This window comes from Ursus americanus, chromosome 12 (genome assembly GCF_024610735.1).
Source record: "Ursus americanus isolate L20-20 chromosome 12, mUrsAme1.1.p, whole genome shotgun sequence".
Taxonomy (NCBI): Eukaryota; Metazoa; Chordata; class Mammalia; order Carnivora; family Ursidae; genus Ursus; species Ursus americanus.
The window spans coordinates 4,330,620-4,346,616 of NC_142138.1; the positions used below are offsets into that span (position 1 = coordinate 4,330,620).

Below are 15,997 nucleotides of genomic sequence, written 5' to 3' on the forward strand. Positions count from 1 at the left end.
TACCTCCCTTCTCCGCCCACTTTCATCATCCCTGTTCAGGCTTCATTACCTTCTGCAAGGACAGTAATAGCCCTTACCTTAGTTTTCCTATTTTCATTCTATCCTTGACTTAGGATAGTCCTACACAACAGAGCTGAACTAATCTTAAGCTCTGTGTTCTGACTTTTGTACCTGCCACTTTTTCACCCTCAAAAGTGTTCTTAGGTGTTTGAGGACATGACATTGTTTTAACTCATTTTTATACTCTCTATAGTTTAACAGAATGCTTGCAGACATTTCTTTCTTTCTTTCTTTTTAAAAAATATTTTATTTATTTATTTGACAGAGACAGCCAGCGAGAGAGGGAACACAAGCAGGGGGAGTGGGAGAGGAAGAAGCAGGCTCCCAGCAGAGGAGCCCGATGTGGGGCACGATCCCAGGACTCCGGGATCACGCCCTGAGCCGGAGGCAGACGCTTAACGACCGAGCCACCCAGGCACCCCGCTTGCAGACATTTCAAATGAAGTAACACTTATAAAACCTCTTAAGGAATGGAACAAACATAAAGTGTGCTGATAGTAACAGCTGTATTTTACTAGCACTTACTATATGGCAGTTTTAAATACTTCATAAAACCTCAATTACACCTCACAATAACCTTAAAAGATAGGTACTACTACCCCATTTTATAGATGATAAAACTGAGACTTAGAACTTAAGAAACTTGCCCACGGTCATATCACAAAGAAGGAGCAAAGTGGACTCTGTCTACTCCAAAGCCCTATTAACTGCCAGGCTATACTGTTTCCTAGATAGCAGTTGCTCTCTTGACTTAAATTCACATTCTTTCCCTTCCACATCAGACGAACAAGTATCCTAAACCCTTTCAAAGATAATTCCACTTGTCAGTTTTATTCCTACTCATTTCTTCCTAGGCCATAATTCTTTAATGACCTCGTTCAAGTATATTCCAAGGGCTTCTTTCTACAGACTTTCTTCATCTCACTTAACTTTACTACCACCTATATTCTATTTCCTTTTACTGTCAAATCTCAAAGTTGCCATTACCTCCACTTCCATCCACATAATTCCAGAATCCCCCGAAATCTTGTTTCATCCCGATACTATTCTCCTAAAATCTCAACTCAAAGGTGACCTAAACCTTTCCAATAACTAAGGTCAAACCCTTTTCTTATTTATTTTCCTCAACTTGTCAGCAGCACTGTCAAGTGTTAGCAACCCCAGTTGCTGTCTTAAAGTCACCTACCCAGATTTTTGTGACGGTACACTTTTTTGATGTCTGAATTACAGTTTCTTAGTCCTATTGCTATATCGTTATTTTCCTAATATTTATAAATTATTAAATATTCCTCCAAGTTTTATTTTCCCATCCTTTACTCTTCCATCTTCTTTCCTTAGAGATCTTATCTACCCTGAAAGCTTCACTTGTTGCCACTAGGATACGGGCCCCTGGTCTGGATATTTCCCCAGTGCTCCCAGGAATAACTAAAATGATCATTCACTAGCCTTCAAATATTGCCAGTGTTTTCTGGGTTTAGAACCTGTATTTAACCACCACTTCTCTTATGATGTGCAATACTCTCCAGGCTTTTTTCTGCCTATTCAAATCTGGACCATCCTCCAAAGATCAGTTCAAATGACAAGTTTTCAGCAAAATTTTCCTTGATGGTCATAATCTGAACTGAACACTAGTGTTTCATTCATTTAGTTATTCCAAATCTGTTTAGAATTTGTTATTAGCATCTGGTTACTATTTTATTTCATACACAACATATGACCTTTCATGTTGTTATATCTTATTATCCCAATCAGACTTTCGGCTCATGGATAGTCATGACCAATGTGGTACTTCTCTGTATTGCTCAGAACCACCAAACAGTGCTTACACACAGAGGAAAATGAATAAATGTTCACTGGTTTTCCTCTCAATAACAAAGTAAATTCGAATTACTTCTGTATAGTGGCTAGAATTCATTAAAGCAATTATTATGTGCTTTTGTGAGGGTGCTAGGGATACAAATATGAAAAGGACCTGAAGGCTGCCCTTAAGGAGATTACAAGTAAGGAAATAAAGAGATGTAATTAAATGTTATAGATATTATGATAAGAGACAGAGTGCTGGGGCGCCTGGGTGGCACAGCGGTTAAGCGTCTGCCTTCAGCTCAGGGCGTGATCCTGGCGTTATGGGATCAAGCCCCACATCAGGCTCCTCCGCTATGAGCCTGCTGCTTCCTCTCCCACTCCCCCTGCTGTGTTCCCTCTCTCGCTGGCTGTCTCTATCTGTCAAATAAATAAATAAAATCTTTAAAAAAAAAAAAAAAGAGTGCTATTTAATCAGAGATATAAAGATTAATGAGACCTTTAGATATGTGTGATAGAAAAGGATTCCCAGAGCGCATGACATGAATTTGAAGGATGAGTAATTCTCCAGGTAAGAGAAAGAAGAGGTAGTAAAATATAAAAGATGGATTAGGCTTAGGCTATAAAAAATTATACACGCCACTGCTAAGGAGTTCAGATGCTACACTGTAAGATCAGGGTTGGTAAAGAACACCCACGGGCCAGAGGCCTGTTTCTGTATGGCTCATGAGCTAATAATTTACTTGTTACATTTTTTTCAAGCATGGTAAAACAAACAAAAGAAAGAAGGAAAAGAAAAGAAAAGAAAAGAAAAGAAAAGAAAAGAAAAGTAAATATAACAAAGTCCATGTGTTACAGGTTACCAGCAAAGCCTAAAATATTTACTATCTGACTCTTTATAGAAAAAGTTTACCAAACCCTGCTATAGATGGTTTGGGACTACGGAAGTGATTGAGGAAAGGATGTCATATATTCAAACTGTTTTAGGATGATCATTCTGGCAGTTCTGTGCAAGATGAATATAGAGAGAGGAGGAAATAGAAGGGTGCACTACAACAGTACGTGGGAGGTGACAAAGGGCATGGACATCATGGAATAACTGACAGGGAATTTCTAATTGCGTGGTACAGGGGAATGAGTGATGAGCAGGAGGAAGAAAGCAGCAGCCAATTTAGATAATCAGCCAAGTGATCAGATGGATGTTGATGCTATTACTGAAAACAGCAAATCAGAAGAAGCAGGTTTACGAGATGAAGCTAATGAGTATGAGAAGCCTACTAAAAACCCAGTTAGCAGAAGTAGAGAGTTTGGAGACAGTAAAATACTACACATATATTAGGTACTGAATGATTCAATGGGAAAAGATAAATTTACTAAATTTTCCCTGATTTATTCCCAAACCTCTACTATATAAGGTTCTAACACTGATGCCAAAACATACCTTGGAAGGAGGGGGCGCAGGCTTAGGAACCAGGTTCTTATAAACACTTGGAACCATAGTTGATGATTTGTTCCCATTTGCATGGTGAGATCCTGGTGAGGTGAATGCAGCGGAGAAGGCAGCGGAAGGATCTTCTTTGGAAACTTTTTTGATGACTAGCATTTTGGAGGGTAGCTTGGCACTAGGTGGGTTTTCTGTGAAATACAATAGTGAAGAGACAAAAAAATGTCACATAATGGTTAACATGAAGCACAGTTTATATGAAGTCCTTACTTTCAACAAAGAGCTGACAGCTGAAACTGAGGGACAAACATTTTCCGGTATGCACTTAACAGATATTCTCAAAAATGACACTACTTGGAAATTACAGGAAAAAAGCAGCATATGAAGCTAAATTCATAAATCAACCAGGAAGCCCAAAGGTGTTAGTAGTCCTTCAGGGGCATAACTTGTTTAGTGTATGGTGTGATCATTCAGGTACACACCAAACAAGAATATATCCAAGTATGGCAGGTCCTGTCAGCATGGGAATGGAGAGAGATGAGGAAACTGGGGAAAGGAAGCTACCCTGGGACCTGCTGATGAGGCAAAGTGGAGCAAAGCTTTACACTATTAACAAAGGGGAAACGGTACAACAAGCAACTTTAATCCTATAATTCAAGAACCAAAACCAGTATTTAGATATACTAAACCTTCCCAATAAGATGCCTAACTACTGAACAGGTCTAATGTAGGGACTAGGAGAGTCTCATTTGTAAATGCCAACGATTCTAAAACTACAGATCAGGTTTGGTATGAAATACACTGATATGTCTCTTAATTTTTTATAAGGCTAGTTATTCCCAGCATGTACACATAATCGTGTGTATTTATGTTTTCATCTCGCCCTCTACAACAACCATTTATAACTGCCAAACCTGCTCCCCCATTCCCCTTAAACAACAACAAACCCCCCAAAAAAAACTCCTCAACAATTGGAACCTGGTTTAACAAAATTGTCTATAGAATTTGGTATTATACAGCCTTTCAAAGAACACTTTAGAAGACTATCTACTATCTACTAATATGAAAAAATGCTTAGAAAATACCATTATATTTGCCTACCAAATATTTAGGACACAATTATAACACAAAAAATTCAATTTAATTGTTATAAATGAATTAGTGATGTTAATTAAACATTACTTCTAATAAGCTTTAGATAATTCTCCCTTTGCCTAAAATCTGCTTTCAAATTTGGGGCTCTACAAGCTCTCAATTATCTGTATTATGACTCCACTACCATTACATTTTGATGGTATTTTAGGTGGGCACAATAAGAGATAATAGGTGTTAGTTACCATGTGCAAATGGATGAGATGAGAAAAAAAGAGAAAGAAACAAACAAAAAAGAGATAAAGAATTTTTGCTCCTCTTCATGCTAAGAAAAATTTAAAGTTGTGCCTTTAAAATGGCAAAATCTACCTACCCCACACTCCAGAAGGGGTCCCAATAGGTCTGCATGGCTGATTCTGTTTGCCAGCTTCTGGATTCAAAGAAGGCTAGGAAAAAAGGGATATTAATGGTTGATAAAGAAAGCTAATCATTTTGGCACTTTTCACAAAGTAGCCATCACCATGGAACCTATCCGATAATTATCTACCAGCAGCACTTATTTAACGCTGTATTCAGAATCAACAAATAAGCAGAAGATATTGAAATGCTAAATCAATAGATCTTATATTAATCTTAGACTCTCTTGGGTTTCAATTCCTTTAATGTAAGAGGATTAAAAATTTTTAAAAAATAAACAGACTAAATGTGCAAGTTCTCATCTTCCGATAGAATATGTACGCCACATAAGGTGGCACAGAAAACTGAACGGACAAGAATGTAGATCACTTTTCTCAGATTTCAGGACAATCTGGTCAGTGACATGTGTAGTACGTAAAGCTTTTCTAAGACTGCTTTAGGGCAGAGGCAGACAATGTGCCAGGGACTGTGCTCGGAATACAAAGGCAATTAAGACAATTAAGAAGAGCCCCTGTGCCCACAAGGGTCACAGTCCCACTACAAAGATATATACTTGTAGACAAATAAGCACAGTAAAAGGTTACAGGTGATAACAGGTATATGATAAAAATTTGTATTAGGGAAGAAGGAACAGTCAATTAATTTCACTTGAAAGAGAAGTGCTATCAGAAAAAGGTTTCATTAGAGGTTTGATGACTAAGAAGAATTCTTAAAGATGCATTCCAAAGATGGAAAATGGGTGACTCCAGGAACAGAATGCTCAATGAACACCAAGACGGGAAAGCACAAAAAAGAAAAGAATATTCAGAGATCTGCAAATAGTTTAGAATTAGTATTGGGGAAGGAGGGAAACTTTCTGTTGTGAACGAGATGTCTGGCAAAGTAGGCAAGAGCCAGATTTTTTAGGGAGACTAAATTTTATTCTGTAGGTACTGAAAATCCATCTCTCATGCAGAAAACAAAATCTATCATCATTAAGTTTACAACAGTCCGGTAGCAGCTTGAAGAATGTATTTGAGAGGCTTAAACATCAACTAGGAGACCATTAGAAGGGACCAATTCCATAGTTCAGGAGAATAATGAAGGTAACAGGAATAGAGAAAGAGATGAGGGGAAGGCTGGAAAAGTGTTAAGAGCAATAAATTGGACTTAACAACTAATTGTAGAGGAGGCGTGTGTGTGACACTGGTGTCCAAGCCCAAACCTTACAATATGGTAATAGAGTAGGAAAAGGGCTTTGCAGCACAAGTACCCATAGAACATTAAACAAACAACAGAAGGATGCTCAGACTCCACTACAGAGCTTCTGAATCAAAATGCCTAGGGATGGGGCCCCAGCAGGTCTATCATTTCGGTCCGTCAAAGTGAGAACCGCAAGCATGGAACCAGCACAGACACATACTGAAGAACCAGCTCACCATATAAATGGAAAACTAGTGACAACATATGAAGGACAGATAAATACACTCCTCTGGATGGGAGAGTACTGGCAGAGGGAGTCCCCATGGATAAAAGCTGTATTTTCCTGTTTTAATAGGCCTGTGTTCTTAGTCACATTCTATTCAGGGTTTTCAGAGATACTGCCCCCGTTTATATGGTATCTTTTATTTCTTTCCACAGATTTTTAAAAATAGTGAAATATAACACAGATATAAAAAACTGCATGAAACAAATGGGCAAAAGTTCCTGTAATCACCACTCAGTTCACTCAGTTTAAGCAACAGAACATTACCAGCCAAACCACATTTTATAAGCTTCATTCAAAAAAAAAATTTTTTTTTAATTAAAAAAAGCTAAATCAAAAAACAACAAAAACTCAAACTACCCCCCCCCCCCCGCCAAATAACCATCATCCTCACTTACGGTGATCACCTCTTTTCTTTTACCGCCCAAGTGATCAGCCCTCAAAATGATAGTTTTGTCTTCCAAAAAACCATCTCTTTAACCTACAGGTTACTCAAAAAAATCTTACACCTCTATTTTCCTATAAATTGGTAGCTGGTTCTTGAGACTATAGAACCCCCTACACACACGTTTATTTTGGCAAGGCAACTTCTTGGTAGTTTTGTGTTCTTCCATTAGGAGACACATAATGTCTGATTATGCTTCTTTTTGTGATGTTGGCAGACATAAATGCTCATGGCCTAAAACTATTAACTCACTACAAGCTGCAAAACAGTGATCTTCCAGTTTTATCATTCCTTCTCTATTAGCTAGTATACGTCCATAAAAAGAACTTCCTCTCATCTATTTGGTGACTTAGTGGTACAATTCATAGGGAAAGGTAGACTACACTGCTTATTTCTGTGGTGAGGTATCACTGTGAACTCACAAATTTAATCAGTTAATATCTTTGATGCATGAAACATCTGTATTTGGCCAGTGGGAACCTCTTCAATTTGGCTTCTGAATTCTCTTGATACAACCGTAGTAGTCTTTTAATTACTTCCTTGCTATGTAGTATGACAAAATATTCCAAAGCTTATCCTACAAATATCCTGTCCAGAAATGGTATTTCAAGACCACAATCTGGGCACTAGGGATGCCCACTGCTAAGGGGTTGTTCACTGTTTTTAGGTCTTTTCAGTGGACAGAATCTTCAAATATAGGTTTATTTTCGAAGATAAAATATATCATGACCTCTTATTGACAGAATACCTCATACTGAGAAACCTGAGTTTTTACCAGGCATCTTGTATCTATAGTTCCTTTTTTCTATGCCAAAAATCCTGATTTTTCAGGATAAAGGTATAGAATATATTACCACTTTATCCCATACTGCATACAGCAGTATCAGAGTAACAATAACATTACACCACCAATATGACTAATAAAATGTTATTTTTTATAGGCTCTCCCCATTCTCCCATTAAAAAGTTATGCTTTTTCTAGACTGTCAGAGCCCATAGCTATTACATGCTAAACTCTCTTCTCTTTTAGTTCTACAATTAACCATATATTTAGTATTTACCACTCTTACTTTGTATTTTTCTTGTTAGTTTCACTGTCTGAAGCTCGTTGTCTAGTACTTTCCTCAGGAAAAGTCTTGGGAACAATATTCCAAGTCCTTACACATTGGTATTTGTGACTTTTTAAATTTTTTAAAAAGATTTATTTATTCATTTCGAGAGTGAGTGAGTGGGGGGACAGGTAGAGGGAGAGAACCTCAAGCGGACTCCCCACTGAACGTGGAACCCGATGCAGGACTTGATCTTACAACCCCGAGATCATGACCTGAGCCGGAATCAAAAGTCAGCAGCCCAAATGACTGAGCCATCCAGGTGCCCCTGTATTTGTAACTTTTATAACTGAAGGGTGATAGAGTATAAAATCACTGGCTAACACTCTGAGTACTAATTGCTATTCCATTGACTTCTATTATAAAACTTTGTCAAAGTCTGATTTTCTTTCTAAGTCACTGGGACTCGATGCACAAAGGGTATTTTTCTTTTTCACTTGAGTCTAGCATTTTATAAGCCTACTTAGGTGTTGGCTGTTCTGGCTGTCCTTTCAATTGAGTTTCAAATCTTACTGTATTTCAGGAAATTATTCTTGAATTACAATTTTTAGCCTTTATGCTTAGTTCTTTTTTTTTCTGGGTATATGTGTGTATAGGAATATATATATATATGATCTTTTTTGACCAAATCTGTATCATTTTTCAATTTTTATTATTTTTTAAAAATAATGATGCTTAAAAAAATATTAAGTAAACTCTACCCCCAGTGTGGGGCTTGAACTCATGACCCTGAAACAAGAGTCATGAAGCAGCCATGAGCCCCTCAATTTTAACTTAAAAAAAAATTTTGAGATAGAAAGAATGCATGCATGCACGTACGTACACACACACGTACACACACACACACACACACACACACACACACACACACACACGGCAGAGAGGGATGGGGGAGAGGGAATCCCAAGCAGACTCCCCACTGAGTGCAGTGGCTCACCTGGGGCTTGATCCCATAACCCTGAGATCATGACCTGAGCTGAAACCAGGAGTCGGTCACTTAACTGACTGTGCCCTCCTCAACTCTAACTTTTCATCTATTTCTCCCTCACTTTAAAATTTCTTCTGGGGTGCCTGTGTGGCTCAGCTGGTTAAGCCTCTGCCTCTGGATGTTGGCTCAGGTCATGATGTCAGTGTCATGGGATCCACACTGGGCTCTGCATTCGGCACAGAATTTGCTTGTCCCTCTCCCTCCATCTCCCCTACACCCTTTCATTCTCTAATAAATAAAATCTTTAAAAAAATTGTTGTCCTCTTCTAATTCTTGAAAAAACACTGATTATTCTCATATATTCCTTCTTCTTTAGTCTCCCTTTTCCTCAAATTTTTAGTTACTTCCTTCCTGATTTCTAGCACCTTGAATTTTTCTGGTTTATGTTGTTCTTATGCCGTTTTCTTAGTATCATTTAAATTTTAAAATGGTATAGTAACACTGTAGTAATAGTAAATTTTAAAATGGTTCTTATCTGTTTTGTGGACATGCTGTACAGGTGTACTCTGCACTGTCCTTAAGGATGTTATTCTGTTCCTTATTCTCTTCATTCTTTATGCTCATTCACATATTATTAGTTTTTGTCAATGTGGGTCAAGATAGCTTTTCTGACATCAAGCTTTAGAGCTCTCTCTTCTGTTGTTTCCAGAATGTGTTCAAAAGTATAGTGGCTTAGTTTCTTTCACGTCCTGGCTGTCATCCCTACCTTCCTCCCTCCCTCCCTTTTATCTGAACCTTCTCTTTCCTTTGTCTCTATTGTTTCCATCTCCACAGCTCAATCTGGATCCTATTTCCAATAGTTTTGTGTTCAGTGAGGGGCCACATTCTAGAAGGGCAATATACTGGCTGGTTAACATAAACAATGATAGCACTCAGTGCTATTTGTGAACTTAGTGCTTCTTAGTTCCAAAGTCATCCTTTCTGCCTGCTGTGTAAATGCATCTGGGCACTTGAAATTTTCTCCGCTGCCAGCTGGCAGGTTAACATTTTTGTCAGTAGAGAGCAAGAAAAAGATCCCTGCTTTTTGTTCAGTGTGCTTACTCAGCAGGCTCCTGCAGCACCCAGTTCCTGCTAAGCCAGGTTCTAAAGAGCAAGTGAGGGGCGCCTGGGTGGCTGAGACAGTTAAGCGTCTGCCTTCGGCTCAGGTCATGATCTCCATGTCCTGGAATTGAGCCCCACGTGGGGACTCCCTGCTAGGTGGGGAGTCTGCTTCTCCCTCTTCCTCTCCCTCTCAAATGAATAAATAAAATATATATATAAAAATGAAGTGCAAGTGAGTGGTTTTACAGCAGAGTGATATCTGAACAGCTCTATCAGGTACTCAAGAGGGCAGATTTTCAACATTTTCCCTGGAAGCACCCAAGCAACTGTTCTGTCATTCAGTGAGCCACAACAAAGCCCTTCCTAACAAGGTCTGGTGGTGATGGGGGAAGAAGAAGACTCTTCCTTGGGCACTCTATCTTAGCCCTAGGGTTATTGGCTATCCCTTATATTGGCTACTTCCATATTCGTTAGCGTTCTCTTTATTACTAGCCAACTGCTCATTACCCCAATCCTGTACTTTCTCTTTTCAAACTACTGTTTGGTTTCTCTCTCTTGAATGATCCAGCCAGACCCTTCATACATCATTCCAGAACTTCTGTATTTTCTCAAACGTACCCTCTAAGCTATCTAGAAAGAACTGTTGGCTCTTTTGGGGCTGACAGATGTCCTTTCGCTTCCTTCAATTTCTCCTACACAAATGCTATCGCTACCCAGGTATTATAGCTTTTGGTAGTTTGTCCCTATGTTATGACACATTTTGTTGTAAATAACGTCCATGGATTTTTTTTTTGGGGGGGGTCTTCAATACCAGTTGCTCTGTGCTTTCAGTCTTTCTTCTTCTTCTTCTTTTTTTTTTTTTTTAATAAATATGTATTTTTTAAGTAGGTTCCACACCCAGTTATAGAGCCCAATCCAGGGCTTAAACTCATGACCCTGAGATCAAGATCTGAGCTGAAATCAAGAGTGGGAAGCCTAACCAACTGAGGTACGCCTCTCTATTATTACGAAATAATTTCATTCTTACAACAAAGTTGCAAAAAAACACCACTTCCTGGGGCACCTAGGTGGCTCAGTTGGTTAAGCGTCTGCCTTTGGCTCAGGTCATGATCCCAAGGTTCTGGGATTGAGCCCCGCATCAAGCTCCCTGCTCAGTGGGGAGCCTACTTCTCCCTCTTGCTCTGCCTGCTGCTCTGCCTACTTGTGCTCTCTTACTCTCTGTCAAAGAAATAATTAAATCTTAAAAAAAAACCCAAAAAACACTTTCTGTACATCCTGCACAGATGTCTAGATTCTCATGTCAACCTTTTACACCATTTGCTCCAACATTCTAAAAATTTTTTTCCCTGAACCATTTGCAACCCAAACCATTCATCCTTGAATACTTAGGTATGTATTTCTTTAAAAACACATTTTTAACATAATCACAGTGCAACTCTAAAAATTAGGCAATTATCATCAATAAATACTATCTAATCTATAATACTTATTCAAACTGTAACACTGATTAGTTTTATAGCAAAACGAAATTTTTGAAATGTATGTTCCCTCATCCAGTCTCCAAAGGATCACATGCTGCCTTTTTTTTTTTTTTTGGAGTAGGCTCCACACCCAACATGGGGCTTGAACTCATGATCTTGAGGTCAAGAATCCCATCGACTGAGACAGCAAAGGTGCTCCTCACAAGCTTCCTTCTGTTGTCTTGTCTCTTAAGTTTTCTCTAATCTGGAAACTTTTTCTTTCATGACATTTTTATTTTTTTAAGATTTTATTTATTTGAGAGAGAGAGACAGAGAGAGTCCAAGCAGGGGGAGATGTAGAGGGAAGAGGGAGAAGCGGACTCCCTGCGAAGCTGGGAGCCCTATGTGGGGCTCGATCTGAGCTGAAGGCAAGACACTTAACCATCTGAGCCACCCAGGTGCCCCCATGACATTTTTCGAGTACAGACTAGTTCTTTTGTAGAATCTTTTGTAATTCTTTACAGTAGAAACTTCAACTTGAGTTTGTGTGATATTTTCGCATGGTTAGATTCAGGCTATGCATTCCTGGAAAGAATTTACAGAGGTGAGGTTAAATCCTCAGCACATCACATCAGGAGGTTTATTTTATCTATTTCCACCCTGACTGGTGATGTTAATTTGTTATACCATTCCATGAGTTTTGAAAAATGTTTATAATTCCTCAACCTCTCTAAAAATAAAAATTACCTACTGCAACCAGAAAGTTCCCTCATGCCCTTTCCCAGACAATCCCCACTCCACAAAGGCAACCACTGCTCTGATTTTTCCCCCCACCATAGATTATCTGCCTACTCTAGGATAGCACATAAACAGAATCAGACAGTATGTACCATTCTGCATAAGGCTTCCCTGAAATTCAGTACGTTGTTTTATTAGTAACTCCTTTTTATTAACGAATATATGCAGTCCATTTCATGATTATACTGCAAGTTTTCCATTCTTGTATCAAGACATTTAAACTGTTTCCAGTTTGGGAAACAAACTGGGTCACAGGATAGGTTTAGGTTTGGTTTTACAACAATTTGCCACACCTTTTCCCAAAATGGTTGTACTACTTCATGCTCCTACAATGTATGGGTGTTCCAAATGCTCGAAAATGTCACCGAATTTAGTGTGAATTTTCAGACTTACAAATTTTAGCCGTTCTGGTGAATGGGTAGCAGGATCTCATAATCTGAAGTTTCACACTTCCTTTGTGACTAATGACACTGATCGTTTTATTCATGTGACTACTGGCCATTTGTGTATCTTCCATTGTGAAGAATCTGTTCAAATCTTGCTCATTTTTAAAAATACTGAGTTGTTGAAGTACCTGGCTGGCTCAGTTGAAGAGCATGCAACTCGACCTCAGGGTTGTTTGAGCCCCACACTGGGTGTAGAAATTACTTAAACAAACTTTACGATTTTTTTTTTTTTTAGAGAAAGTACATGTGCCGGAGCCTGGGGTGGGGTGGGGGTGGTGGGGCCCAGACAGAGAGGGAGAGACAGTTCAAAGCAGACTCCTCACTCAGCACGGAGCCCAACATGGGGCTTGCTCTCAGGACCCTGAGATCACAACCCAAGACGGAACCAAGAGTCCCATGCTCAATCGACTGTGCCACCCAGGCACCCCTGAATAAAAAATCTTGAAAAAAAGAAAAAAGAAAGAGGGCTGCCTAGGTGGCACAGTTGGTTAAGCGTCTGACTCTTGATTTCAGCTCAGGTTCTGATCTCAGAGTTGTGAGATTCAGGTCTGAGTTGCATCAGCTCGGCACTGGGTGTGGAACCTGCTTAAGATTCTCTATCTCTCTCTCTCTCTTTTTTTTTTTTTTAAAGATTTTATTTATTTATTTATTTGACAGAGACAGCCAGCGAGAGAGGGAACACAAGCAGGGGGAGTGGGAGAGGAAGAAGCAGGCTCCTAGTGGAGGAGCCTGATGTGGGACTTGATCCCAGAATGCTGGGATCACGCCCTGAGCCGAAGGCAGACGCTTAACGACTACGCCACCCAGGCGCCCCTTAAGATTCTCTCTCTTGCTCTCCCTCTGCACAGCCCCCAATCACTTGCTGTCTCAAAAATAAAGAAAAGAAAAATATATATTGAGTTGTCTTTTTATTACTGGGTTCTAGGAGTTATTTATGTTACAGATACAAGTCCCTTTTCACATATATGCTTTATAAATATTTTCTCTAGAACCTGTGAGATAATTTTTAATTTTGATGAAATCCAATTTACCAATGTTTTCCTGTAAGATTATTGCTCCCTGTGTCCAAAATATTTTTCTACCCTCTAAGCCATAAACACATTCCCCTAAATTTTCTTCTAGAAACTTTATAGTTTTAGGCCTCACATTTGGGTCTAAATTCCTCTCAAATTCATTTTTTTTTTGTACGCTATGAGGTAGGGGGAGAGGATATATATATATATATACACACACACACACACACACATATATATCCTCTCACTCTATATATACACACAGTTATTCTAGTACCATTTGTTAAAAACACATTCTTTCTCTATTGGTCTGGTTTAGTACCTGTTGAAAATCTAACGACTGTATAAATGTAGGTTTATTTCTGAGCTCTCTATTCTGCTCCACTATCAGTCTCTCCTTATAATAATGTAACATCTTGATTATTATAGCTTTGTACTGGGTCTCCAAGTTAGATAGTGTAAGTCCTCCAACTCTGTTCTTTTTCAAGATGACTTTGGGTATTCTAGGGTGTTTGTACTTCAGTAAAAATTTTAGAATAACTTAGTCCATTTCTGTAAGAACACATACTGGTTGGTGCTGTGCAGAATCTGTAGAACTGATGTCCTAACCACGTTGAGTCTTCTAATTCAAAGCCTCCCATTCACAATGATATCTTTTATTTAGATCTTTAATTTCTCTTGGCAATATTTTGTGGATCAGTATAGAAGTCTTTCCCATCTTTGGTTAAATTTATTCCTAAACATTTTATTCCTAAGCAGTTTTAAAAGGTGTTTGGTTTTTTTTTTTTTTTTTTGGCTTTACAAAAAGCATTTTATAAAACTTCATTTCCCAACTGCCTATTGCCGGCACATAAAAATACAACTGAATTTTCAAAAAGTAAACTCTATACCCAACGTGGGGCTCGAATTCTTGACCCTGAGATCAAGAGTCACAAGCTCTACCAACTGAGCCAGCTAGATGCCCCCGGTTAATTTCAACATAGGTGATCTTTATTCTTTACTGTAACGTTGCAAGGTAGACATTACTATCTATGTAACAACGCAGAGAAAATCAGGGTTATTTAACTTGTCCGTAACTATAATGCTGTTGATTACATCAAACTAACACCATTTTAAAACAAAAAATAACTTTCTAATTATACATTGTACAGTATAGAAAAAATATACAGAAAATTCACTGTAAACAATTTGTCCCCAAAATACCTTGATTTTGCTATTTTTTGGTTAACTACTCTTTCTTGACATATGTCTTTCTTCTTTAACCAATTACTTCCCAGCCTCCTTACTGCTATTTCCACAGGTGCTAACCCTCTCCCTGAATATATCACTCTCCTTGGGTGATTCTTATCTGTCCACCATCCTCAACTATCATCTTTATTTCCATGTGTACATCTCTAGATCTCACCCATCTTTTTGATATGAAGAATTCATTATCGGGGCGCCTGGGTAGCGCAGTCGTTAGGTGTCTGCCTTTGGCTCAGGGCGTGATCCCGGTGTTCCGGGATCAAGTCCCACACTGGCTCCTCCACTGGGAGCCTGCTTCTTCCCCTCCCACTCCCCTGCTGTGTTCTCTCTCTCTCTGGCTGTCTGTCTGTCACATAAATAAATAAAATCTTAAAAAAAAAAAAAAAAGAATTCATTATCTTCTCCCTCCAGTTATGCTCCTGTTTTTCCCTTTCAAATTAATTACTTATTATTCATCAATTTACTTTAAATCAAAATCTTATTTTTGACTCTTCCTTCTCTAGTTACAATACCTCAGTTCCAATTCTTTAGATTTGTCCTCCAAACCACATTAAAAGATAAATGTTTGTCAACAGGAAAACAGATAAATAAATCCAGGATATTCACACAAAAGATTATTATACAATAGTGAAAAAGATTTAAACCAAGATTTCTCAATCATGGTAATATTGCCATTTGGGGCTAGGTAACTCTTCGTTATGGGGCTGTCCTGTGCACTGTACGATGTTTAGCAACACCCCCAATCTCTACATACTAGATGTCAATAGCACTATCTCCAGTTGTGACAACCAAAATTTCTCTAGATATTGCCAAATGTACCTGGGCGGGGGCAAATCTGCTCCTGGTTGAGAACGACTGGTCTAGAGCCATATATATCAAATACAGATAAATTTCAAAACAATGTTAACAAATAAAAGAGAACTATGATACTATCCATATAAACATCAAAATCAAAGAAAATGATATTATTATAGATTGTTTATGGATACATACATGTAGTATAAGTTTACCAAAAACATGATAAAGCATTGAAGTCAAGATGGTGATTACCTCTGGGGCGGTGGGAGGGGAGGGTTGAAGACAGTAGGATTAGGGAAGCTTTAATTTGGTGATGTGCATACTTCACCATTTTTCTCCTTTTACGTACACTTTTATTCTTCTCCTTTTATGTATA

At 38.5% G+C, this 15,997-nt stretch overlaps 1 protein-coding gene across 3 annotated transcripts in view; it reads right to left on the reverse strand.

Moving 5' to 3' along the window:
- The window catches only part of GPBP1L1 (GC-rich promoter binding protein 1 like 1), a 61,492-nt gene that overhangs the window by 9,375 nt on the left and 36,120 nt on the right, over window positions 1–15,997 (reverse strand). For all 3 annotated transcript variants that reach the window (XM_087865851.1, XM_045799672.2, XM_045799671.2), the window contains exons 6-7: window positions 4,770–4,842; window positions 3,302–3,495 (exon numbers count right to left, since the gene is read on the reverse strand). In XM_087865851.1, the coding sequence (XP_087721977.1) occupies window positions 3,302–3,495; window positions 4,770–4,842 (267 nt within the window). The remainder of the gene's footprint in view (window positions 1–3,301; window positions 3,496–4,769; window positions 4,843–15,997) is intronic.